The sequence below is a fragment of the Bombus huntii genome, chromosome 10 (assembly GCF_024542735.1).
Source record: "Bombus huntii isolate Logan2020A chromosome 10, iyBomHunt1.1, whole genome shotgun sequence".
NCBI lineage: Eukaryota > Metazoa > Arthropoda > Insecta > Hymenoptera > Apidae > Bombus > Bombus huntii.
This window is the reverse complement of record NC_066247.1, coordinates 4,031,809-4,059,753: the sequence shown is the minus strand read 5'-3', so window position 1 is coordinate 4,059,753 and position 27,945 is coordinate 4,031,809. Positions and strand designations below refer to the sequence as shown.

At 38.6% G+C, this 27,945-nt stretch overlaps 3 protein-coding genes across 4 annotated transcripts in view; 2 read left to right on the top strand and 1 right to left on the bottom strand.

The window, feature by feature from the left end:
• The first annotated feature begins 119 nt into the window (after positions 1–119).
• On the top strand, positions 120–18,471 carry LOC126869978 (neuronal acetylcholine receptor subunit alpha-10-like). The gene is given in 11 exon segments (XM_050627245.1): positions 120–1,778; positions 2,260–2,512; positions 2,515–2,679; positions 9,602–9,738; positions 11,140–11,294; positions 12,228–12,411; positions 15,044–15,260; positions 16,148–16,282; positions 17,132–17,310; positions 17,830–17,959; positions 18,034–18,471. Coding segments are annotated over 10 exon segments (1,644 nt in total). The 5' UTR covers positions 120–1,778; positions 2,260–2,418; the 3' UTR covers positions 18,282–18,471.
• Positions 18,472–18,613: 142 nt separating this feature from the next.
• LOC126870002 (calmodulin-like protein 4) lies at positions 18,614–19,504 on the bottom strand. Its single transcript, XM_050627301.1, has 5 exons — positions 19,362–19,504; positions 19,255–19,285; positions 19,056–19,187; positions 18,806–18,988; positions 18,614–18,730 (listed from the first exon to the last, which is right to left on the bottom strand). The coding sequence occupies exons 1-5, from the start codon at positions 19,362–19,364 to the stop codon at positions 18,630–18,632; spliced, it is 450 nt and encodes a 149-aa protein (XP_050483258.1). The 5' UTR covers positions 19,365–19,504; the 3' UTR covers positions 18,614–18,629.
• Positions 19,505–19,659: 155 nt separating this feature from the next.
• LOC126869964 (disintegrin and metalloproteinase domain-containing protein 10-like) overlaps positions 19,660–27,945 on the top strand; it is a 55,026-nt gene continuing 46,740 nt past the window's right edge. For both annotated transcript variants that reach the window (XM_050627208.1, XM_050627209.1), the window contains exon 1: positions 19,660–21,046. The gene's annotated coding sequence lies outside the window, so the exon portion shown is untranslated. The remainder of the gene's footprint in view (positions 21,047–27,945) is intronic.

Here is a 27,945-nt window from a genome sequence, read left to right as displayed (position 1 = left end):
CCTTTGACGCAGTTTTATTTGTTTAAGTAAAAGCATACAAGTAATATGATATTATAAAACAGGTACACACGATACCATTATGTATGTTTCTTTTTAACAGGAGCTCGCATAAAAATCGTGTTGTTACATATTTCGATCGACACTTCCTTCGCATTTGCTTCAGGCGGTATTAAGAAGTTTATATTCCTAACATTCGATAGTTCTTCCGAACTATGCAATTTTATGTTTAACATATTCTCAGTCGCCAAGGTAGCTGTTCCTATTTTTAATCCCTCCGTCTTTATTTCTGCCTGTAAATACGCAACACCATATTAACCAATTCCTTCAGATGAACTATTTAATTTAAAATTGATGTACAGCATAATATTCTTTATGATCAATGACATAAAAATTCGGAATTTTCTCAAAGGTAAAGCTCATTTTACGTCCATTCATCATCATTTCAAAATTCATATAATCATTTTGCTTTAAGGTGACTGCGTTTTCTTGATAATGATGCGTTAGTTTATCCATAATAATCATCCAAACTTGCATAACAAAGAAAAGTTACGAAATTTGTGATTTGATTCAAATCATTTTCACGGGTCAATTGGATGAAGTTGATAAGAATCTCGACATCGTACGCTCGTCTTTTATCTTATCGAACTTGTCACTTTGATTGCTAATAGCTTCATAAGGGAAAGCTAAAATATTGAAATCTGCTCCTCAATCTTGCTCAATCTATTTGCTCTGTTTTATCGCAGGAGGAGCCGTGAGAATGAGCATCCCGTTTACGTTGTCCACAACGGCTCGAACTTTCGCGTTGTCGATACCTTCCGGTATTAGTAAATTTTCGCAATGCTTCATCATTCTCTTGATTAAGTTGCCAAAAACTGATCTTTCGCTGATATCTGGTAACTGTTTTGTTAATTGCTCTTCCAAAGCCTTGATCATGTTTATACGGAGATTGTTCCCTTTTACAGTTATTTTAATAGAAGACAGATCTACCTCTGGTCCCAATAATATTTTCGTCTATATCATATGATATGTTATGATAATGATAAATAAACGAATCGTTGATTTAATTTCATTAATCCATTAAGGAACCCGTAGTAGAATGATGCATAAAGTTACATCATTGGAAAACGTAAATAATTCACATATTTTTATTAATATGTGTAAACATTTTTCCTATCCATCAATTAATCAAAAAAATATAAATAAAATATTATGTTAATATAACATTGGTCCTTGATGGATTGATAGCAGTTATGTTAAAAATGTATTATTGATTTAATTTAATTTTAATCTTAATTATTTAAACCTCGTAAACGCTGTCTGGTCGAATACCACTGGACACGATTTGCGTTACATAGTTGGTTTCCACCGATTTCACGGAAACCTCGGTCGGTTCTTGCTTAGTTTTGCTTCCGGGAGTATTCAACATTTTGCGGGTTTTCGAACATTGACTTCTCTTTATATCCATCTTTCAGACACTAAGGGGACACCTTGTTATCGCATCAAACTCTCGCTTACGAAGGACAGCTCGAGCGACGCGTCGAAAGAGTGCAACAAGAAATTTTCAACGATATCGTTGCAACAATCAAATTCACGGATTAAAATGCGATATGTTCTGAAACGATAGGTTTACTTGTCAATTTGGAAAGCGTGCCAAAGTGACACGTGAGAATCAGTGGATAACAAAAGAGCGTGGACATCTTCTCGTTTTAAATTGCCAGGTTCCAACAATATTCTTTCCTCAAACTATCATCTATAGAATATCGAAGTAGAAAAGAAAGGTATTTTAATTTTCAATACTTTAATCCTACTGCGGTCCTCGAATTTTTATATCTCAATGTATCCATTTTTGCTTCAATCGTTATTCATTTTTGTCCTAATAAGCGAAAGGATTGTTAACGTTTTAAGAAGAATTTTAACGTACAGTACTGAACAAAAGCGGGAAATAATTTCTTTATTCTATTCATCTAACATTGAATAATAATAAAACGTTTTATCGCTTCCTTCGATCTTGTTAATATCTAAACTAAATCAAAAAAGATGTGTTAGGGATGAAGTTTCACCCGTGATAGCATAAATGTGATTGTCTTGTAATAATATCTTGTAACAGTTAAAAAGTTTGTTAACTATAAAAATACGTGATTATCTTCAAAATTGCAAAGAACGCAGTAGGGTTTAATATAAAGTTGAAGAAAAATTTCATTCTATTCTAATTCTTGCAACAATACCACAGAACTAATCTCGAGCTTAAATTGGTCATAGATAACGAGGAAGAGAATGTCTGTGCAATTTGGAGCGACGAAAGCTCCGCTTAATTTCATCATAGCGGTTAATTGCGGTCTACTAATCGAACGAAATTTGTAATCGACGGAAGTGGAGCTGCTCTTTGGAGGATCGACCGCGAACGCATGAAACACCAGAATGGTTTCAACCTTGTACAAGCAGTCAGTTTGTTTAACATTCGTGTCTGCATTGTTTGAAACGCCTGCGCGAATTTCCTTGGGAATGGACGTGGCGGTGGTAGGGGTAGCGCGGGATTCAGGGTCGAAATTGCACGGTGGTTGAAAAGCATCGGACATCAGTCGAGGACAGGCGGTCTCGCGTTTAAGTGGTCTATCAATTCCATGTCGCCTTTGGTCCTGTTCTTTCATTACGGAGTTCTGGCCATCATTTTCGGGAACGGTAAGTCGTTCCTCTTTTCATCCTTTCTGTACATTCGGTTTTCACGCTTGTTTTCTTTTGAAATTTCACGAGAAATCAACCGAAATTTTACAAATATCTAACTAAAGTTTCACCTAGATCTTATTCGTTCGTTGACTCAATCGAGTTTAAAAAACAAAAAAGAAAAAAAAAGGAATTGCATTATTATGAATTAAATGTTCATGTGTCTTTGAGTATTTAATGTAGATGTCTCTTATTTTCGTCGAGTGTTTCTAGAAATTTTAAAGGAGACACAAAAGAATCGAGTTATTGTCAATCAAACGTTGATACAGCCTTTTCGAATGGCACGATCTACTTTGTATAGATATCGTTTTTGCAGAACTTTCTTCAAAGTTGAACTTTCTCTTCTTAAGTTTCGAACATCTATGTTGCATACGATAAAAAAAAGATTCTTTTTATTACTTCTTTATAATCTTCCCACTTTTTTTCTCGATCAAATATGAAAATAGATTATCAGACAAGATTATCTTAGAGAGAACAAATAGATCCGAATGGAAAGTCCATAATCTCGTTTGCACACGAGATTCAATCTCGATGCGTAGTTAACGTCGAAAGGAAAACACCGATTAAGGACACCGGCCTTGTGATTAAGGCCAATTCCTTCTGTCTGTACCGATAACCGAATTGCCTCCGCCTATAAGATTTCCCGAGTACAAATTTTCCAAGCGTCGATTGATTTAGAAACGAGTTCCTGCTTTCGAAAATTTTCCCGCTCGCCTCTAAACGGGGCTCGACAAAATGTTTATCGTCTCTCGAATTCGATTTCACCGGTCAATTTCCATCTTCTCGGCCGTGTCTTGCCTCGTCGTTCGGACTCGTTCGATCGCTCTGAAATTTTTTCTACCTCATCTTGTTGCGAATACACGGTATTCTATCTACGGAAAATAGACTCGAGTTCGTGAATATTTCATTGGATACTCCAAACAGACAGCTGTGCCAAACTTTGGACACCGAAGCATTCCCTCGAAAAGTATTCTATTCGCTACGTAGATTTTTCTTTGGTGACGTAGGGAAACTTAGGGAAAATGTCGCAATGTCGCGCTATTCAATTCGAGATGTTTGTCTTGTTATCGCGTGGGACGAGCGAAGCGTTTTCTCGTTAGGATGCAAATAACAAATGGTCTCGTAACTTGCTGCGAGTTGCAGATATCTGGAGGAACGCTTCCACTTCTTTTCACAAAAATAAACGATCTGGAGCTGCCCTACGTTCAACCACCGAAGAATTCTAAGGCCAATGGTGTCGTTTGGTACCACAAGTGCCTCTGGTATAGATATAGCTTATGTAGGTGTCACGAGTTGTTCGTCGTTGTCTGATAGCGAACGATATACTCGAGGTATTCTTGATATTATGGCGGTAAACCAAAGCATCGGATTAAGGCACATCGTCGAAAGGGCGAATGCAAAACTCCGTGTACGATGCAAATGTGTTGGCGGGCTAACATAACTTTTATGTGTGAAACCACGGTCGGAATAAATCTACGATTTGCATACGTGTAGCCACGAGGCGAAGACGACCCATTAAACGCACAAAGAAGTGTAAGAACGGGGCAACACTCGTTGAAACCGCTGCCGAGTTTGCCTTTGGACGTTCCAGAGCAAGCTTAGCTAAGTTGCCAGACAATCTTTAAGCGTTCGGTTAAAGCTAAGCCGAACTTCGTTATCAAAAGTTAGCGTTAGCCATCCGTGTAAACACTTGCAACGGTTGCGCCTCCGCCGTTGCTAATTCCTAATCGGAACATCGAGATTTGCATATCGCCACCCCTCCGGAAATCCGACTCCTTCGTAACGTTCCCACCAAGCAGATCGATCTGTTTGTTTACCACGCTATCTCTATTAGTTGCGACCGGAAGTGGAACCGAAACGACCAGAAGTACGTATCAAGGATCAAGGTAATTGCTCGCTAACGACTCCGCGGTAAGTTTGCACTTTCCGATTTTACTTCCTTAGGAGAAGTTAGCATGAATTTTTGATAACGCGAGAGCTGAGAAAGTTTTGTCTTACGGAAAGGGAAATAAGATGGTCTCTACGGTGAGGCTGTTTCGAGTTTTCGTACGTACCTTGGGATATTTGTACGCAGCATACTTACTGGTTTGTTTACTTCTTTACAGGATAAATCCTTCGGTATAGAAAATCCTCCGGTATAAAAAGATATAACGGCGAAGACAGTGCTGTATACAAATATATGTATATGAAAGGTGAGACGATTAGGGACAGATAGAGATATATTGTGTAAGTACTGGGAGTGGAAAAAATAATGGAAACACCCCTTATATGATATATATATATACATAACATATAGGAGGTGTATCTTTGTCCAATCCCTGTATCAAGGTGCTTATGGGAAAAAGAGACAAAATTGAAAAGTCTTCGGCGAATCATCGAATTACTTCAAGAATGATTTTACTTATAGATTACATAGATTATAAAGAATTCGTGCATGTATTCAATATTAGAATATTTATTACACGCACTTGCTCTTTACTTTTCTAGAAATATTTCAAATTGCACTGTCTAAGTTTCGATATTCGAAACGATCATAAATTTTAACTCCCCACTGATACAATCGTGCAATATCGTTTCCACTTACGGTACAAGAAAATAAAATATTTTTCCATCGAAATTTCCCTACGGTAAAAGCAAGGAAGAGGGAACACCGATAGAAATTATATTCGTTCGGGGGATATCGAAGGATCTTCGACGTCGTTGCTCGGGTATTTTGTTAAAAGTGCGAAGGATTTTTCTCATTTTGTAGTCGTAGAGTCTTTCGAGGACTCTCGTCGCCCTCGTCTCGTTCGTATGAAAGAATCGCGGCTCGCATGCTACGCGAGAATGAAGAGCGTTTCGCGCATTTTCCGGCATCGATCGTGTATCGATGCTCGATTCCGAGTTTTTCCACCGGCGTATCCTGGATTGCACGGTAATTCGCGGACACTCGACGGTATCAAATTGAATCCTCGAGCGTCCGGCTTTATCGGGAAACCTTCTTTCAATATTCCCTTTGCTCTTCTTCTCTTCCTCTCTTCCCTCGTTTCGTATCACTGCTTTAAATACGAATACAAGCGTACTCCAGTCCCTTTATTTCTTATATAAACTTTTATTATTGGCACAAGTATCGTTACGATTCGATCAGCCTCTTAAACGCTCAGCAAACACGACGAGATCTATCCAAGATATATCTAAGGTATCAATTACAACGTATATATTCTGAAACTATGCTATATTATCATGTTTTGTACTTCCTTCTCATTATACTTGCACAACACGTTTTGATCAATTTACTGAGCAAAGTGACTTACCTAATGTTAGCTAATATTTGGACACCATGGTGTCCAAGTATATAGCGTTACCGAATGAACTGTATTTTAATATATTAAAATACGTATTCTATGGTTAATAGAAACGTAAACTTTATTTATTTAATCAATTTAGTTTTGTGTTTGACAAGCACAGATGAAGTAATAGCGAAGTTTGACATGCGAAACTATTTGGATAATGAGTAAATTATATTAATTTTGTGTAAAATATATACATATATGTAATGTAGGATGTATGATACGTATAAACGGAATATATAATAAATAAATATATATATTTATATATGAAATATATTTCATATATGTTGCATATGTATAATGTAACTTACTCGTTATGCAAATAGCGATGTTCAATTTCGCTAAAACCCTTTATCCACTAACACTAACCTTAGCAGGCCCGGTTAAATGACCGGTTCCAAAATTTAATTTGAAATCGTGCATTTATTTCTTTTGTTCGTCTAACTTTATGTAAATTTTTATATCAACAAAAAAGTGAGAAATTGATTAATCAGATAACGCGAGAATTTGCATAAAGTTAGATGAACAAAATAAATAACAATGAACGTACAGCTTCAAATTAAATTTTGAAACTGGGCCTGGTAAGTACAGTGTTAAATAAATAAACTTTGCGTTTTCTGGTATCCCTCCAATGCCATATTGCTCGGATATTAACGCAGATCGCTGTATTGCGCTGAAACGCACTTGAGCTGATATATATAAAAATAAAAAAGAAATTTTTAAATTAAAGGCGCACAAATGAATCGAGTAGAATCGAGCAAAAATCATCAAAGTGCGTCAAACAGAAATTTTTTAGTGAATTACCACATAGAAATCGAAATATATTGTAGGGTATGTAGAAGGAAAAAAGAGTGCTCGGTTCGCACAGCAAGTCGAATTTTCCGGGCTTGGAAAAATTCGCGCGCTGATTGTTCCGAATGCGCGGATTTACCACCGCACCGTCGGAGACCAACGTGATGCTGAATAGAATTTTCGTTGCAAAGGAAAAAGCGGATTCTCGCGAGCCTTTTTCCCCCTTCTTCCTAAATGTCGTCTTTAAATGTTGAAAAGCGTGTTCGAGAGCACTCGATGTTCTTCCGCGACACGACGCTTCGATACGCTCAATTTCTCTTGGAAATTACGGATATTCGCAAAATGTGTAAAAAACGAAGGCTGTCTATCTTGCACAACCCAATTAAATATTACTAATGAGAGTTAGCCGTATCGGGAAACCTTATAATTAGATTGCGGATTTTCATGGATTTATATACGTGGGAAATTAAAAAGGTACAGAAATATTACCATATTTTAATTATAATTATATTTATAATTGCAATTGCTGCACTATTATTAAATATGCTATACAATATATATAGAATATATATAATACGCAAGAATATAATAGAAATGCGAAGTATCCAAAGTACTTGTTAGAATATTTTATGGAACAAACGAAATTTCTGTTTTTTAGGTTTCATCTCTTCGATCGGGATCATGAAAATAGAAATCTTCAGAAAAATCCGCGGTCTATTTACAACGCTAACAAGTTTGACAATGGAACGAGCGAAATATTACAAGAAAATGTCTATTACCAAGCAAATTCTAAATTATATGATTATCCAATTACTATAAAAACTATAATATCGTAAAAAATCTATGTAATTTATAGCTTGTAACTTATCAGTTTAATAATGCTATTAGTTGGTGAATTAGTTGTGCAAGATTCATGCCAGGAGTGTAAAAAGAACCAGGGAGTTCGTAAAATGAACATGGACAAAGGTCATTTTCGTTACGCGCGCTTCAATTATAGCGCAGACAAAACTTGGCCACGTTAAAATTAGATCCCTTTACTTTTCACTCGATCAGCTCCGTAATGAACTTGTGTCTTTTAATGAGCTAATAAGATGTACGAGTCAAGAGGCAAAGAAATCCATAGGAAGAACTATCGAAGAGAGATTTTTCTAATGAACGGGTTTTTTGGCAAATACAATGGTCTGTCGAAAACGACGGTAAGGTGGACTGTTAAATGATTCTGGAAAGAGAAACGCCTCCACATCGCGGGGAGGCTATACCGCGATATGTGACGTCCATTTAACGATCGGAAATAAGAGGGTTGGGGAGGAAATTCCCTGAACCGTGTTACTCGCGTGACCTTACACCTCTCAAAGACTCGGACAGCTACTCTTGTCCAAGAGTTCTCCATTGGAATTGAGAATTTGCGGAGACAGCGAAACGTTAAAGCGCAAACTTTTTAATGTTACGCGGAAGGAAGAGGATACTGTAGTTTTAACCTGTTAACCAGCTCATTTGTTTAAAAATTTTGCTCTTCCTTTTCTTCTTTCGTTAAAGTAGAGAAGTTCATTAAAAGATCGAGTTCTTTCATAATGGGTGATAAAGCTACAAAATCTTTTTAAGTCCCGGCTAACGTTATGACGATCGATATTTTTTAATTATTCAAAAAATGAGAGAATCTAATTTCAAGATCAAAAAAAAAAAAAAAAGAAAAAAAGAAGAAAAGAAAAGAGAATTTTGTCTGTGGGACGACGATGTATTTGTAATTTTTTCATTTTCTGTAAGAGACACGAAACATGACTCGTTACCTTTTTCTCCTCTATGTTCTTCAAACATAAATACGATATAATTTATTTGTAGCAAAATTAATAGTGCGACTCATCGAAGAATAGCAGATCTATAAATAAAAAGATTGGTTATATCCATGAGATTAGGAACTCGAGTGACGAATTAACTCGTCTTTCTCGGATTTAGCAAATCTTTGGAAGACCGTAGAAGATTTGCAGGATTATATTCCTCGTTAATTAAACTGACGACTATTAGCGAATTCTGTTTGGTTAGTATACTATTGTCTTCAGCGACACATCTCTTATCTAATTGAGTTGCGAAGGCAACGCCTACTGAGCTTCGAGAAAAGATGAAATGAACCGTAGATTAGCTACCTTGGCTGATCTACGAGAAGGCTTCCCGCGTTTCAAGACACAATGGCCACTTTGATGAAACGAACGCTTCCACCTACGGATGGGAAACGCTATAATGGACATCCTTGATGTAAAGAAAGGAATTCGATTCGTGATTAGAGAAGAGATAGAGTTTGTGAAATGATACTCGCTATCAACTCCAATTATATTATAAACTGTTCGTCCGAAGACAAAATCGGTTAAACGTTTCCCTATCTTTCGATCGTTCGACAAGGTTTAATTTACAATAAAATTTAACAATTCAATTTCCGATTTACAGTGAAATTACAATTTGTTTTTTCATCGATAATCTGTTAACTATATTTGCCTGAAATAAGACGAAGAGCGAAACTTGGGATCAAAGAATTTTATTTGAAGTATATTTTATATATTTGCGATAACGACTGGTTCCAAATATTTAGGAATGGCGGTAGCGTGCATTAAACCAGAAAGAAACAAGAGTAACGAAAACGAATTCGTGGAAAATCTATGCCGACAAAGAAAATCCATTACTGCGAGGACGGTGTGATGTATATTACGATATACGAAATTTAATTCCCATGAATATTGGACAGATTCCGTGCATGCTTGGTTTTACAGGTTTTGGGGATGAACACGAATACAGACTGACGAAGTATTTGCTCGATGGGTACGACGCCGGTGTACGACCAGCTAAAAATTTCTCCCAACCCCTGTCGGTTGTCTTTGGCCTTTCTCTTCATCACATAATCGACGTGGTGAGTACCAAGCACCGATCTAACACGCTGAAGAGATTTTCTTGAAACATTAACACGTTAACACGGATCCCAAGTCGAGGGCTGTTCAGTGTGATAAAAAAAAAATTTTTTTTTTTTTGTTGATACGTTGAGCGACCAGATCATCGCCTGGAGTCATCCGCACTGAGCGCCTCAATAAAACTGTTTTCGATCGAAAGATCGCTACATTAAAAAATTGAGAATAGCAGCAGGGTTAGAAGCGTGATTAATCGTCGTCATTAATGTGACTTTTGCACAGTACCATATTTATTCTGGACGATAAATTTCGAGAACTCGATATAAAAGTGATTTTTCAAACGATACGCTGTTCCACGAGCTTTCTCTTCGAGGCAGTCAATTTTTCCAATTTCTCAAGAAATTCAATGTTCTCGCGCTTAACGAGAATTTTCGGCCGCGACATCTCGAGCATGCTAAACGCGAAGAAAATTCGTACTCTGGTTTTGATGGCGGCGGAAATATTATGCAGTCGCGTGAAAACCGAGATAATCTGGAAATCGTAAAAACGTGTACAAAGCGGGCAATTGCCAAGCGATTCGTGCATGGACGTTGCTTGTTCCTTCGACATGTTGAAAAATGGGAAATTCAGGTCGGGCTGAAACCCGTATTAACTTCGACTTCGGCAGGAGTATCGGCATTCCGGCGGTGCGCGGCCATTTAGACCGGGAAATACAGTGACTCGCACAAATTGATCAAATATTTCGAATATTCAAATCAATAACGAGGCGCAGCGACCTTTTCCTTTAATCTGCACCAGATAGCGGAAATCCACGAAAAATCGTACAAAAATCATATATCGTATTTGTTTCTACGATTAATTAAAATAAAAAAGAAAAAAAGAATTGATGGCCATTTATCAGTTACTTTTCAGCAGATCGAAGAGTTTCTCGATAGAAATTTATTCGTCATGGCACAAAAGAGATTTTACTTCATCGTTAATTTTAGATGAGACCAATCTCAACTTTTTTGTTATCATTGCAAAAATATTCAGATATTGAAACGACGTTTGATTATGAGTCTTTGTACGAATTTATAATCATTATCATGCATATATTTCTTTCCGTATTCGTAATGACGATGCTGCGGACTTCGAATTCGAGGAAGAAGCTTGGAAATCTCGTGGGAGATAGTCAAGGCTGGGCAGTCGGAAATACCCAAGACAAATTACTCGAAGAACGCGCCAGAGCTGGATGGAAACTTTCAAAGATTTGTCTCTCTTACATCTAGCGAGAGACATCTTTCGCCCGTCGTATCTTTTTGACTAGTTAGCAACAGATTCTTTCTTTCCTCGTATGACGACGAATTTTACTTTTGCATCGTTACATGGTTATCTTTTTTATTTTCTTTCGGTGATTTTTGTCACAGGACGAGAAGAACCAGATACTGACGACCAACTGTTGGTTGACACAAACCTGGACGGACCATCACCTGAAATGGAACGCCTCGGAATTCGCTGGAATTCAAGTGATCCGCGTTCCTTACAACCGTGTCTGGAGACCGGACACGATTCTGTACAACAAGTAAGCGATTTCTCTCGCAGAATGTCATGTAAGATACAGTTCATTTTTGCAATAGTTACGATGGTACTAGATTTAAGAAAATTATGAATGTCGGAATCTCGGTGGCAGACGAACACGTGTACCATACACAGTTATCTACAAAAATATTTCTACATTGCTGCTAAGAATTTGTTTAATATTTTTCTTCTCGTTATTTATTCTTTCACGTAGATCGTACGATTTTGAGTTGCATCGTAGAATCGAAGTTCGAAGAAATTCTAAGCATCTACAACACTATGACAAAGTCTAATATTCTTTTGTATCATGAAAATATCTTTTTGATTATCTCTTTGATTCGTATAACGAGCTTCTAGAAAGTATCCATCATTTTAATACGCGCTTTGTATCTTAACAAGACATGGAAGCATCACAATTAATGTATATGTTGCTTTATGTACGTTTCTCATTGATGTTGCATTCACGTAATTTCTATATCTTGTATCGTTGCTTGGTACTCTTGCGTTTGTTTCTTCCCTTTTCCACTAAATCACGTTTTTCTATCGTTATCCTTCTCTGCTTTAAATTTCGTACTAGAGATGAGTATCCTTAAAAGGTCAAGAGACCTGTTAAATTAAATTATTTGATTTATTGGATTAAAATTAAATGAACTTTTGCCACTGACTGCATTTATCTAACCGTAAACCGTTGTCATATATAGGAACAAAGAAAGAGAAATAGGAAGAATCAATGACTTGCTATTATATGAGCTCTAGTTACATCAATATTGTTTATCTCGCAATAAGTTTGAATAAATGGGCTCCTACCGGTACAATTTTCTCTGGCCAGTCAAGCGTTATATTACAAAATAGAAGTTTTGGTATTGATTGGCAGCAGCAGGGGCGCGCTGATTTCTTCCATCCGTCACTAGCCTATATCCTTTGGTTTTGTTTATAGCGCCGATCCACAATACAGCTCGGCAGTCATCAATACGAACGTGATAGTCAGCCACACAGGGCAAGTGGTGTGGTTGAGCCATGGAATATTTCGCAGCAGCTGCGACATCAACGTAGAGTTCTTCCCTTTCGACGAGCAACGATGCGTCCTGAAATGGGCCTCCTGGACGTACGATGGATACCAAGTAAGATCAAGTCTCTATAGCTCCTTTCGTTTATTTCTTCATCCACCTGGAAATCCCTCTGCTTCTGTGTTACTTCATAATATTAAACTTTTACCTTTCACGGAAGCTTGAAAGAAACGAAGGAATTGCAGGCGATGGTTGGCCAAAAATTAGAGACGGCGATATTGAAGGCATCGGGCAATCTCGACGCCGCGAATTCAGCCGATAGAAGGCAGAATGCAGTTTTCCACGCAATTAGCTCGAGCAAAAGCTGCACGGGACTATGAGCGCGTGCTGACACCCACGAGCAACCAACACGTTCGTCCTCGTATATTTTATTCAAATCTTCATCGATTGTAAAATTACCCTACTGTGTTCTCCACACTTTTTCCTTACTTTGTACAGATTTTTCTTTTTTCTTTTAGCGGGAACGAAACACGTGTCACGGGCAGGCTTCTACATTTTTTCATCATTTTCGAATGTTCTCTGATCGAGATTCTTTCTTTTTGTACACGTTTATTCGTGTACATTGTATCCAAGTCTTGTTTTAACGAGGATGAAACACTTGTCACTGGTGTGGTAGTAAATTTTTCATTGCTTCGCACTTTTTCGCAATTGAAGACTCTTCTTCCTTAAAACACTTGTATATGTAAATTCGCGCGTAAAATGTGTATACCTGGTGGAGCATTTAAGAAATACCGGTCAGGGATTTAATCCGACAACGTGTGCGATCTGCATCGGCCAGATTCTCCACTGTATTGCCCTCAATTTCACGCAGTTCCTCTCTTGGGACGGTATGCAGATGAGAAAGTGATATATCGTCCGGAGGACCATCCGTTGGACGATAAAAATATCCACGCTGTGTTAGAGAGGTGGCGCAGGCAATCAGTTTGACCGAAACCTTGACACTTGACATTGATGTCCAACATCTCTGTTCTAAAAATCTTTCGTGATTATCAATCTGAGGGAACCGCGTTTCAGGTTTTCCTCTTTAAAAAAAAAGTATCAGATTTAATTTGCCGTGTCATCTGATCCCTTTTCCCTTTATACGTGTCTCGTCCTAAAGATCTGAATATTTTGTGGCTTCCTACCGGATTAAAAGCTCAACGTAACTGCAAAGGCGTTAATCGAGCTTGCATATAGACGAGCTACTGCTGAAAAGTAGGAGGAAGGAAGGAAGGAAGGGATTGAAAAAGAAGGTAAAGAAGGAAGTAAAGGGGAAGAACGAAGAGAAGGGTAGGGAACGAATGAGAGATAAGGATAAGATGGGATTAAAAGAGAAAGAAATTGAAAGAAAAAAGAGGAAAAGGGAGGAACGAAAGAGGGTGGAAAGAAAAGAATAGAAGGAAGAGGACGAAGACATAAGGGGCAAGAAGGTGAACGGAAGAAGAAGAAGAAAGCAAGGAAGAGACGCGAAGAGAAAAGAATAAAATGACGAAGAGAAGAAAAGAAATGAGAATGGATAGACCTATATTCTTCGAACATTTTTCTGGTTTATTTGTAGGAAAATGGTGGAACAAAGGCAACGTTAGGAAATTTGACAGATTTTCCAACACGATCAGAATAGGTTCGATCTTTTGAAAAGTCCAGAGGCGCTTAACAGCGACAAATCGAAAATGCCGGTTCGGGATGTCGCAAAAATGGCTCGGGCAAATCGAACAGCTTAATCCCAAATGCGAGAAGAATTCAATGCGAGCCGTTTCTCCGTATCGGCGAACCTCGACGCCCGAACTCATCCTTTCACAGAGTTTTCCCATTTCCTATCCGCTCCCTCACCCCCGTCATTGAATACATTTTGCGTGTCGCTACGTTTTTGCAATCTAAAACGCTGGAAATACGTTCCTTCTTAGGCCTTTTCCCCATTATCCGGAGAAAACCATTTAAATTGGTCATCAACCTGTTAACTGAAACGTCTCCTAATCGAAAACTATTATCCTGTAACGACACACTCGTTATATCATTATGCGATAATGCCAATGATAATATCGAAACTGTTGTTGCGAATTTTCACCCGTGACAGTCTTTAAACGGTTAAGAGTTAACGAAGACAAATCGGTTTTTGTTAAGTCGGTATAATTCTTACTTTTAACATTTTGTTAAAACGTTAATGACTCGTGTTAATATAACGTTTGTTGCTTGACCAAGCCAATAGAATATACTGACAATATTCGGCTGTTTAACCCTCAAACACCTCGTACAATTTCTCTTTTTATCCGCAGAAGCACAGTGAACAGGAATAAAGGGAAAGGCACAAAAAATTTGATCCGTTCGCTTTGAAATTTCTCTTTTGCAAATATATAGTTCCACTTCGCAATAGAACCATCCCCATCGCGTCGAATATAATTTCACCGCGTCGCGTCGGTTCGTTTTTGCCTTATCCAGCATCTGTCTACCGATTGTCCGCTCGAAATATACTGACACGTAATCGCAGAAGCTCCGTTCTGTTCCGTTGGATTTAATTCGAGTTGACGCTTTAACGCTTCTAATCTAGCTTCTAGGATCTATTCCCACCCTCGAGGGAGATAATTGTTCGTTGCCAAGATGCCAAGAGTAAAATACAGTTTCTTGCGCTTGTGCATGGTGTGTGCACTTGGATCGTGTTGTTGTTGTTGTTATTGTTGGAGAACTAAAACGTAGAATGTTGTTTATGCAGCTGGAGCTGGAGAGGCAAAGCGAAGAGGGAGACGTGAGCAATTACCAAGCAAACGGTGAATTCGACCTGCTTGAGTTCTCCGCGAGAAAAAACACCGAATACTACTCCTGCTGCCTGGAACCGTATCCAGATATTACTTACGAGATACGACTGCGACGACGACCCACGTTTTACGTCTTCAACTTGATCCTTCCGTGCATACTCATCAACAGTGTCGGTGAGCATCCTTCATCTGCTTTATGTTTCACGTTTCATCCTACAATTATTAAGATTAATTAACACTGCAACCGTCGAAATCGTTACAATCCTCTTTTTCTTGCGACTACACGGCAAGAACGTGTGTAAAATTTACTATTGGATGTTTAAAGGAAAAAAAAATTGGCACCCGCATCTGCAGCTATGTGGAGTATCGTTCGTAAGATCGAATGAGTTTATCGAGAAGTTCATTTTGGTTGGCTAATTGGAAACTTGAACGTCTGCTTGATATATCGTATAATATAATTATTAATATATTGTATTATATGATATAGAGGATTTTGAAAATTCATTAGCACTGTAACGAGACGCGACTGTGTTTTAATTGTTTACAGGTATGTAATAAAAACTGATTGTTCTAGTGACAATCTCTTTGAGAGGATGAGAGTAATTTGCAATATCACGACGATACATATTATTCAGGCAGAATGCAGCACCTATCCGTAAGAGGGTCAAGCGTCCTTATCGAATCTGGAGAGGAAATTTCATTAAAACGCTCGAATCGTAAAGCCACCGTACGATAGGTTGACGCTCCAAGTCACAATTTTTTTAATCTATGGAAAAATTATTCTTCCCCATGGCAAAGGTATTTGAATCTTTGTAAGGAAACGAACACGATTACAGCCGGTTAACAATGGATCTCGAGTCGTCCACTACTCGATGGGAGAAATTTATGCGGGACTTTTCCTCGACCCTCTTTTTTTTTATTTCCTCCCTTGACAATGGTGGAAAAAGTTTGGCGCTCGTAGTGATCTTAAGAATGGCCTGCCTCTGTTCGATATTCTATGACGAAAAATACCACTGGCGGAGCTCGAACTTCTTTTTTAATTCCGTTTTCCGCTTGTCCAGCCCTGTTGGTATTCTACGTGCCGTCTGAATCGGGGGAAAAGGTCACCCTCGGGATTTCGGCGCTTCTCTCCATGACAGTCTTCCTAATGACTATTCGCGAGACACTGCCGCCCACGGAGAAAACGCCGTTGATAAGTGAGTGCCTTTAAAGAACGATAATTATCTTGGGGTAAATGGAAACGAAGCTGTTGAGCATAGATCGTTTAACCCTGCTGATGATCCTTTCGATCATTTTCGAGCCAATTGTATTTTTCTATCGTTAAAATATAGTATAAAATATCTTCAGCCTAAACAAAATATGTAAAAATCCTATTGGTATGCGTGATTCCACGCTTTAATATTATGTCGAACATCTTCTTGAAATATTACAAATATTTTTTGTTTGCTAATACAAAAGGCGATAATGAAAGAAAATTGAAATATAAAAATTCGAGGATCGAAGCAGGGTTAAATTTGTCTTGAGCAAATATATTTGAAATGAAAATAAAAAATTATTATTTGAAATAACGGATACACGTATTTAATAACGACGTGTGTTTAATAACGACGATACCAAAGGCTGACATTTTTGTGATTTGATTTGACATTATTTTTCTAAATGTCATGGAAAAAGTAACTTTCAATCTTCATATTTTCGCCCTGCTTGATATTCAGCCTGTCTCCATAGGATTTGCGTAAACATTGAACAATGATCGCTAATGGTATCAACATTGTCAGTGTAACCGAGTTTGATTGGAAACTCCCAGGCGTCCTCTTTGAAAGTCCTGCGGTGCCAGTGCGAAACGCAATAGAATCGCGTTTACCCTGTTGCAAAAGCATAGTATGAAAGAGTCGGCTACGTATAACGCGTAACTCCGTAATTGCAAGCTTGTTAGACAATTAATTTATACAGAAACACGTGACGCTCTATGGAGCGACAACTAGTTTAGTTTAATGGTTAATTTATTATATTCGCCTAGTCATTAATTATATTATCATGTTCAGGTCTTTATTACGGAGTCAGCATATGCCTGGTATCCTTCGCTTCGGGATTAGCGGTAGTTACATTGAATCTTCATCATCGTGGCGTTCAAGGTACCAGAGTGCCTGGTATCGTTCGATCGTTGGTCTTGGACAAGCTCGCCAGGATAGTGTTTCTTAATTTCCAGGAGGAAAAGAGATCGGTAAGATGTACTCGTAGTGAAAATACTTAGATATTGCTTTTCTTCGACGTTTTTGTGAACGATATAGCAGAACTTGGTTTATCTGAGTCAGGATTGGGCACGCTAAATAAAATAATAAATAAATTTATGTGGAGATGATGTTATTTGCTAAACAATTTTAACAAAATTCTAAAAACCTATTTGAGGAATAAATTATTTCTAAATAATTTGCTCGCCAAATATTTTATTAATACGATACAACGTACAGGATAACAGAGAGAAGAAAATTATATTTGGCTGAGAAATCACGCGTATTATGTAATACCGATTTTTTCATATTTTCTTTAAATTTCACAATTCTTCTAACGATGGAAGAATACGATTCGGTTAAAAATGGCTCAAAGGATACAGTGTATATGTACAGGAAAAATCACAACTAGTAGGAAGAATCAAAAAACCCCTACTATATGAACTTTATGTAGTTGATCTTCATCCTTCGATGGATTCAGATAAAATTCTCCTGTACACAATTTGCATCAGGACCCTGTCGAGCCTCCCAGAAGAAAAAACAATTGTCCATTGCACTGCAAACCGGAACTGGCCCAGTCGCAATCGTCGCCCAAGTTCGTAACCAGAAGAGAGGAAAGTAACAGCAGCAGTCCTAGTTTAGGTGAGCCTTATTTGTAAAGATATATCGAATTCTGTCAGTTTAATCTCTATAACTTAAAAAGAAATCCGATGCAGATCTTGGTAAAGAGAGCCTTGAAGCGCAATGGTTGCGTGTGCTGGGAAGAGTGCACGCGACGATCGACAGGAATGAGAAGCGTCTGGCGGAACAAGACCGTCGCGAACGAATGGAATTAGATTGGAAACAAGTCGCATTAGTCAGTGATCGAGCGTTACTTTGCGTTTTCTTCTTGACAACGGTCGTCAGCACCACCGTTATCCTCTGTGGCTCTCCACCAGCCACGAATATCGCCAAAGAGGGATAGATTCGAGAAGGACGCTGATAGGAAAATTGTATTAACCGGGCAGCGGATTCGACTAACTTTGTTTCGAATAAGATCGATGGATTAAGTATTAAGCACTGGTAATTATAAGCAATCTTAAGGATAAGATGTATAATGTTCGTCTATCGGAGATAAACTGCTGTGAAAATAAATTCTTTTTGTTTTATGATAATATTCTTTTATTAATTTAAAAAATGTACTGTATAACAAAATTACATAAATATCAAATATTCGAATATGTTCAAATATCAAAAGAGATCTTTCAAGAATGTAAAAGATATTAGTGATAATGATAATAATAACAATACTAAAGATATTAATAAAAAGATATTAATAATAATCAGGTACAGGTGCACAGGCTATTTTTACAAAGTCTTCGTATTTGACTTGCCCATTTGGAGATACGTTTGCTTCCCTAAAAATTTGCTCCACTGAAAGTTAGAGATAAATGAAGTAATTAAGAACACTTGTTGGAATCAATATCTAGAGTAAGTAAGAAAACCAACCTTCTTTGTTACTTAATTGCTCACCCCAATGAAGCAACATGTGTGCTAATTGTCTAGCAGGTATAGTACCAGTCCTAAATTTGTCTGCAGCTTGAAAAGCATCTATCACCTCCTTCGGCAGATCCTCAGCTCTTGTTTGTAAATGCATGACTTCCAAAAAATCAGCAAAAGACATCCTCCCTCCTGTGGTTAAAAATTTGTGAGTTTAAAACCATTTATAATATTATAAATCATTTCACCTTATTTGTACCTTTATCCTTTAAATATTTATTTAATTCTGCGATAGTGGGACTTAATCCTAGTGATCTCATAATGATTGTAAGTTCATCTAGAGTACGTATTTGACCATTCCTTGCAAATAGATAAAAGCATTCCCTAAATTCTGTAAAAAAGAATTTATAACTCTGTAAACAGCAATCTTAACCAATTTAAAGAATTTACCACTGTACCATCTATATCTTCTTCTCGAAAATAACGAGCCTAGAAACCAAAACATCCAATTAAAAACATGATTATAAAGTTAACATTTAGACAACTCTATAGTAAATAACATTACCATAGTGCAAAATATTATACAGGACACTTGACAAAATAGTGTAACTTTACTTTATTCTTCGTTTACGTGTCAAATAACGTTATCTAAGGTAAGACTAGGTTATTTGACAAATAATCACATAACCTTACTCTTTTATTGTACAGAGGCGACACCGTCGTGTGCAACGTGCACTAATCACAATCAGTCACCACTTGCGATCGATCGATCTTCATTTAAATTTCATCTTTTAGAGATAGAAATTTCATCTGTTTTTGATATAAGTACTCTCTAAATATTGATAATAATTGAGATAACAATTTTTATTCACGTAATCCTTTTACTAATGTAATAAATTTGCCAAAGTATTTATAAACAATTTATAATCATAAATCAGAATTTTAATTTCAAATTGAATAAATGTACGCGCCTCTCGTAGCTAGGATTTTGAGTTACATTCGAAACAGAGAACGATGGAAATTTGGGAGGATGAAAAGGACGAAAGTAGCTTGGTCTATCAATAGGGGTCATCCAGAGCGGCGTGGCCACTAGCAGGAAGGGAAAATGAACAAGATATAGTGGTCTGCGAGGCAAACGTCGCTTGGTTATAGCGGGGGTGGCTCGGTCGGGCGAATAGGGGTTAAGTAAGCCCGCTGCAGGGGTTTTCCCCTTACGTGCTGAATAACCCCACTTCAGCGGTATCATGTTCTCGTCTTCTTCCATTTACTGACACGTATGGTTGGCGCTAAACATCGTAGGTACGTGAACAAGAATTCCATGATACAGTAAATAGTTTTCATTCATATTTTTATGTGGTAAGATGACAAACATTTTTTTTACAAATAAATTACTATTTCCTGATAAAACAGATTAAAGCAGACGATTACAGCCATGTTTAACAACTACCAAAGGAATAGTTTAAAATGAGAATAAAGTTAGTAGTGACAAGAATAAATGTAACAAAAATTGGTAAAAATATTATATCTATGTGTTACTTGTTTTCCATCAGTAATAACGATATAGGATGATGATCGTAAACCCTTCAATCGCCCTTCTATTTCAGAAACACTCCTTTCCTTTGACCGACGACTAAGGTCAAGTTACACGGAGGTGGGAGTCGAACTATGGTAGCCAGAGTGGGGTACCGATAGAGGGGTTGATGGTACAGCGTACCACTATTGGAAAGCGTTGGTCCGCGTCCAGCCATGGAAGGGATCTCTGAAAAAGAAAGAGATCGCAACATTAGGGGAATAAGAAAGGGTAGAGGAGAGTTCGTAAGGCAGAAGGAGAGAGGGCGCAGCACAGCTGGGTCGAACGCGATCATGGTAGGGGAAGTCGGTGTCCTCGGAGTCCTCGTTCACACGAGTCACGAGCGTTGCCGTCCGTCAGTACGGCGCGGAACGCGTTCCTGTTTGTCTCGTTGTGTGGAGTCGGTGTCGCGCGTGCCAGTTCTACAGCTTCTCTCCTTCTTTCTCTGTCAGACTACGCATTTCTTTGTTCATTATCGTCGATCAAGCAGAGAAAGAGAACGACGCGACTGCACGCTGCCGTGTAACACACGTGTGATATTGTGGGTAGTTGGTGTGGTGCGACAGGATGCGGTACAATGACCGTAAATGAGTAATCGACGTCCCTGCGAGAACCGGTTGGAAGGACGAGGATCACGGCGGAAAGGACGCCCGTGGCAGGACTTCAACCTCTGTGCATAGGTAGGTGTCAGATAGTATGCAAGAGCAGCGAGCACGCGCAATATTCTACGTGCGAGTCTCTCCTTTTCCATCCCTTTCGGCATCTTCCTTTCTTTTTCTCCCCCCATCTCTCGATCTATCTCTCCGTACCTCGGTTCGCGCGGTTAAGCACCGTAGCTTTTTTTTCGTCGTGCACGTCTGTCTACTCCTGCGTCGCTCATCGGTGTGTACGTTTGTGCATATATACATATATACATGCACAAATCGTAACCTGTCGAAGGGAACGCGAATCGTCGGTTCGGTGAACGATGCTACATTTCCCTCGCGATCACCGGAGTCAACGTAGTTACGCGACGTCCGATTTTATCATATAATCCGACGAAACTCGCGTTCCTAATAACCGTCGAGAATACGTCGCACGCACATTCTCTCCCTCGTTGTTTTGTATACTAGTGTGTTTACGTCGGATTGTACGCGCACGATGGGAGATTTAAATGTCACGTAAAACGCGTCCCCAGCGCCACCAGGTCGTTTGACGGAAGTGGCTTCGCCGGATGCTGATTTTTCGAGGGAACACACGCGAATCAACGAACGCGCTCGACTTATAGGTTATATAGCTATATACGTTTTTATCATAGACACAATGCGCTCCATTTTTTTCCGATGCAATCGCGAAAGGGTTATGAACTTGTGAAACGAACGAAATACGAGTGGAGGAGAAAAAGGTTAAGGGAGGGATAGTCGAAGGAATCGTGATTATCTTTGCGAGAAATTACAAAAGTTATAGCCAGACTTTAATTGTCGTTTAATGGGAAAAGCGAGCGTTAAACGCAAGTACCGACGGTACCGGATATCGAGTTGGAGCATGTAACGAGCGTTGCATAAGGGCGCTTATCTACGTGAAAGTTATATTAAAAAATAACTCGGAGAGTCCGTTAGGAAGTCAGAACCATTGTTCACCGTACGATGCTCTTAAGAAACTTGCTCGGGGAATACAAAAGCATGCGTTAAGACTAATTAATGTTATCAGCCAACGAAGCTTCCCGCGAAATCGCCTAACTCCGTGTAATTGCAGACTATGTAGAGCCAATATCGTCTCATCGATATTACACAACAACTTGCCTCGTTTCGATTCAGTTAATTCGACACGCCGTTTAAACAACACACTATATTAAACATAACGGTTAATCCATCAACATCCACGCGTCGATCCTTGTTAAGCCACTAAAGGCCAACGTTGGTCAACGTGACCTTTCGTTTGTAATTTCTTCTTTCAATCAATCTACGTTATTGAATTTTATTTTTTGATATCGCTGTTGTAAAAGAGTATTCAAAGTATTTGTTTAATACCTTTTTCGCTAGTACGTATTTTTCATCTGTACTCTATATACGCAATTTTACAAAATGCTATGATATTTCAATTTCTTTAAATTTCATAAAATTGTCAAATCCAGATGGAAGAGACAACAACAAAAAAGCATTAAACGTCTGAAGCTTCCTTTCACAACGACGATTAAAAATCAGAATTCGGCAATGTAAACATAGACGGAAGAGGCTACAAATGAAACGCGTAACATTAATGACTCAATGAGTAATTGTAAAGCATAAATTTTCATACTCTGAAATCCTTTTTTATTTGGTTTCATCTCCATCTATATTTTACAAATTTATGAAACTAACAAATCCTCAAAGAAAACACGATATTCCTATCATTCCTAGAAATAGTAACAATACACTATTCCTATAATAAACTATATCAATTTCTAAATTGTAAAACATTCTCTTCTATCTTCACATCGTGTAGCATCTATAAAATGTAAAATGCCTATTATTCGTAATACACTTCTGGTACGTTGACAAAGCTATTACTTTAGTTATAACTCCTAAAAATATTACGTTTACGTTATTGGTACTCATTACCTCATTGTATAATCCTTAATGAGTTAATTACAAACTACGAATCTTTGTATTTTAAAATCATCCCTTGCTCGTTCGCAGTTCCTCCATCGCTTCAACGATGCCCGACGCTAACTAACAATAGAAACTTGAAATTAATAATCCCGAAACTCCTCCGGCTTGTCTCCCATCGACGTAATTTCGCAGATGAACGTAACCATGGACTACGCTAATCGCCTTAAGCCGGGTATTAATAATCCTCGCACGTTCGCGACTCGCCTCCTCGATTTCATCAGGCCGTCACATCCGAAATTTTCTGAGTTTCGACCGGGTCTCGCGAAAGTTTTGGACTCTGGTGACCTCGGAGCGATCGCGAACCGTCTCTTGGTAATTTCTTTAAAGGAGTTACGCCTCCTCTCCGTGCCGATGTCCGCTGAGTTCCGCCGACGAACGCTTAGGACATTACGCAAAACGTGTTTTGTTGGTGTGCGTTACGAGGTAACGGTTCAGCGAGGCGTGCTCGATGGAAAATTGTCCGATGTTGGCCGACGTTGGGTTTTACGATCGGCGTTCGCGATTTTCGACGCCCGCACCGAGCTTTTTACGCGTTTTTAGCCGCTTCAGACTGTTTTACGTTGGTTCACGCTCGCCTGAAACTACCATACACACCATATACCATTGTTCGATATCTTCATCGGGTCTGGAATACCGGAAATGGACAGGAATTTCGGTTAATCCCTCGCTGATTTTAGTCACGGTTCGTGCGTTCCATTTTAGGCAGACCTTTCGAGGATAATTTAATTTTTCGTTTAATGTTTGTCGACCTATGTATGTGTCAGTCTTGGATCATTTAGCAAACGAAGATCATAGCAGAGATAGAAATAGATAAGTGATATTTCCGATCGTTTCATAAGAGATCAATTTTATATTTGATTTCATCTGTTACTAGACTGTGACTTTAATGCGAAGTTTGAAGATGCAAAAATGAACGGAATTAATATAATATACGATGGATAAAACGAATGTCTATTTGACTTTTATTTGTCTAATTGCTTGCAGAAAAACATAGATCGACGTAAAATTCCGCTGTATTGTAATATTTATGAACACCGCGTAATCTCTGACTTGCGGTATAATTTTATTGGTAATGTCAGTTTAATTGTACAAGACGACGTTTTGTGCTCCAATATACATAGTCGGTAATATACAGAGTGGCACGGAAATAATATATCACGAAATCTTGAACGAATTTAAAACCATAAGGGTCACGATGAGAAGAATTTCGTGCGCGGATGCATCGACGAGTTAATATTCCCAAATCCGGTGACATCATCGGTCCCGTTAGTCGGATTCGGCCCAAACGCAGAGATAGGGAATAGGCTTACGTTCCGACCTGGTTTTACCGCGGATAAATCCGACGCGTTAATTTAAAAGTTCGCCCGGTAGAAGTTTCATCTGGACGCCGGACGAGTGTTTCGAATAATGAGAAACGTTCCCTTGGTCGGTTTAATTCTGCTCCAAGAAAATTAACTGCGCTCTCCGGAAACACGGAGAAGAGTGGGACGAAGGGCAAAGAAAGAAAAAAGAAAATAAAAGAGAAGTGGACAAAAAAGTAGAAAGAACGCGAAGTATCCAGAAGAAAATCGCATTTACAATCAACTGCATTTGAAGGACTTAAAATCACTTTGAATTTGTATACATTTGAATTTCTTCGAATATAATTTAAAGCTACGAAACTGTTGAAAGTCTTGTAACTCTCGCGTGTCTTGAAGTCTTTGTATAGTCTTTGACAGTCTTTGTATTTTTCTTCGATTACGCATCGATGTTACTAACACGTGTTTCGAAAGAAAGAATAAGACCAGCGCGTCAGCATTAAACGATTATGGCATTCAATTCGGGATTGCAAAACTTTCAGGATATACGTATGTCGAAATTTTAAACGCTCAAAACTGAAAATTCCAAATTTTCACTCAAAGACCTTGGAAGACGTTTCGTTTTTAATAAATCTTCTCTATTCCGGCCAGATTGCGAACGTTAAATTGCATACAATTTATAGGAGAAATTTTAATGAATCAGCACTTTGTACAGATACCTCCTTTATCTTCATTTTTTCCAATTTTGAAACTAACGTAGTATCTAATCGTTCTAACACGTTTACGCGAAGGTGTATCAAAACTGCCAAAAATTCCAAGCTTCGATTCGCGTTCGAAGCGATTCGAATCTCCACAGTCTTGAAGATCTCTGAACCGCTCCAAAATCGGAATGCCCATTGCTAGATGCGGCTCTGTACGGTGAAACCGTAGCCGGTTTACCGCTACACCCGACACACATACTCGTTCCGCCCAATTGGAGCGCGTTGGTCGCATGTTCCCGCTAATAATGGCCAATTGATACGTTATCACGACCGGTTGCATACGAATACAGAGCCTGGTATTAAATATTTGGTGCGACGATAGGTGGAACGTTGGCGAGAAATCCGCGTGACTCTCGTCGTTTCATTGTTCCTTCTGGCAAAGTCGGTGTATCGCGGTTTCGCGTCATGGAAAGAGGACAAAGCCGTGGAACGTATCTACGTGGGACGATTATCATTCGCGGATCGTCGGCCGAGAACGACGCGTTCGTAGCGCAGAACCGAGCGGTACGCGCGAGACAATTTTGCAAATTGTCGCCAGGGAGACGCGGGTCGAATTCTCTCTCGCGACCATGTTCTTCAGTCGTATTCCCCACCATGCTCCTCTTCGCCATTTTCTCTCTGCACTTCTCGCTGCGCGTATCTCCACTTTTTCCTCGTTTTTCCTCCCACGCGAGAATTTGTTTCATCCAGCGGCCGCTGGAGAACGCCGATAAAGCGTGTTCTTTCAACGTGCAGCACACCTACATAGCGCGAAAAAAATGCGGATGTTTGCAAATATTACGAGAGATAGATTGCACGGTAGACTGGTCTGCTTGGTTACCTACGATCGTTGATTCGCGCACGTCGAAACGGAAAGCCGATTCGAGAGAGTTATACGGTTATCTAGTTTCTCCGTTCTATCTTTCCACGCGTCTCAGCCTAGTTGCGCCTTGAAGATTCAGGGAGTAGTAGAGTAACAACTTTTGCCTGCGAGGAAGATACGAGACAGAGAGAAAGGCTCGTGGGCGTTAGGTGAAACTGTGAAAATTCAAATCAAACTGTCTTTCTTTAGTTCTTTTGTTTTTTTTTTTTTTTTTTTTTTGCCGGTTACTAGGGACAGAATTTTGGGAAAATTAATGTTACCGTATATGAAGACTCCGATAACACGATTAGCAGACAGCGAATGCTTATGAATTTATAGAAAATTTAAGGATGCAAAAATTCGCAGAGTGCACGTGGCATGAAGAAGCGTATAAAATATCCAAAGCGAAGCATGCATTATGTATATAGACGAAGAAATCTGTACGTATGTTTCGCATTCTTAACGCTACAAGTACCAGGATAATTAAGACGATCAATTTTTTACATGTGAATTTCATAGATTTTGTGTATTTTTCATCCGAATAATTTCGTTTTATCAAATAAGAAGTACTAAATGAATAGAAGTTTATTTTTCTTGCATTCTATATTCTTCATACGCCTTTCATTTTTATTTATTCGATACAAATTTTATCAGTCGTCTGTAGTTCTGATGTCTATCATTTTGATATGAACTTCCATCGTCCTAATAATTGTACGTTTCTATTGTATTTTCGTCATATCATTTTAATAAAATAGTCATTTATAACATATTATGATTAATTGTTCCAATGTTAATAGAACGAAAAGAAAAAGCTTTGGCAAAAGTATGTACAAGGGAACGGTTGCAAATTGTTCGTTTTGGTTACACGTTGTTGTATGTCATTCAATAGCCGTCGCGACACTGGAAACGTAGAAAAAAATGCAAAAATCAACACGTCGCACGTGAACGGGTGAACCATGACTGTGTCTGTACTCGGTTGGATATCGTTTTCCCATAGCTCGCCGTGATAACCGGTGGACAGAATCGGTTCTGCTGGTTGCTGGACGACTGCAAACGTCTCGCGTAACGTTAATACCTCGCACAGAGAGCTTTCGCAAATATCGTGCACCTTTTCCAATCGTCGAAAACATCTCGCTTTTTGACCGGACCGTCTGTGTCCATGGCAGAAGGATAGAGAGCTCCTTTGAGCAAATAACTACCCGATGTTCTTGTCGCTATGACTCGTTTGCTTTGCAGAAAAAGCTCTAGTACAATGCGACATGAAACTAGAAAAATGCATTACTCACGGAATATATAAAGCATGCTGTAATATGTTGCACTCGCTTTTGGAATCGATCGTACTCCCAAGTTATGAATTGCGATTATAATAATGAAAAACATGAAGAAAGTACATTTTTTGCAAACAGTAATTACGCGATTTAGTGGATTTCCCTAATTCCGAATATTCGATTACAGTTTCCTTTCGGAAATTTCTGTTCCGAGCGTTACAATAAGAAATCAATCGAAAGCGTCCGAGAAACTAGTCTACTTTCCGTTATTTTATTAAGGAAGCGTCAACTTTTAAGACGTTTCCTTGTTTCGTAAAAATAGATCAAATCTTTACGATTTATATATGTACACTTACGATCAATTCATAAAGTGGGTCTCGCGTATAGCGGATACAGCAAGTATTTGCATATTTCTGTATTCGATATAGTATCACCAATACCAGTTACTTAAGTCCAAGTATTTTCACGTGATCACGACAGTGTGGCGGTATGAAGATGAAATTCAGAACCTGATAAGAAAAAGCTTCGTTAGAAGATAAGGATATGTGCAAGTACGCTTTTCACCCGCTGTATGAAGCTACATTGAACTCGATAAATTGAAAAGTAGAGAGCCCTGGTGATATCACAGACGCTACTCTTTAAATTGATCTTCATCAGTTCCTCATATTCTACCGAGAAATGGTTTTATAGAAATAATTTGTTTCTAGAGAATCGCTTATGTTACGAAACTGTTAAACTGTCAGAAACTCGACTGGATCGATATGATTCATTTTTAAATTGC

Excerpts from the sequence above, each read along its gene's own strand:
- LOC126870002 (XM_050627301.1), bottom strand. Across the intron at positions 19,188-19,254 it reads TCGAGAAGAAGATATAGATG|AATTTAGGGAATGCTTTTAT; the intron begins GTACAGTGGTAA and ends TCTTTTTTACAG. Across the intron at positions 18,731-18,805 it reads GCAATTAAGTAACAAAGAAG|TGGAGCAAATTTTTAGGGAA; the intron begins GTTGGTTTTCTT and ends TCTAACTTTCAG.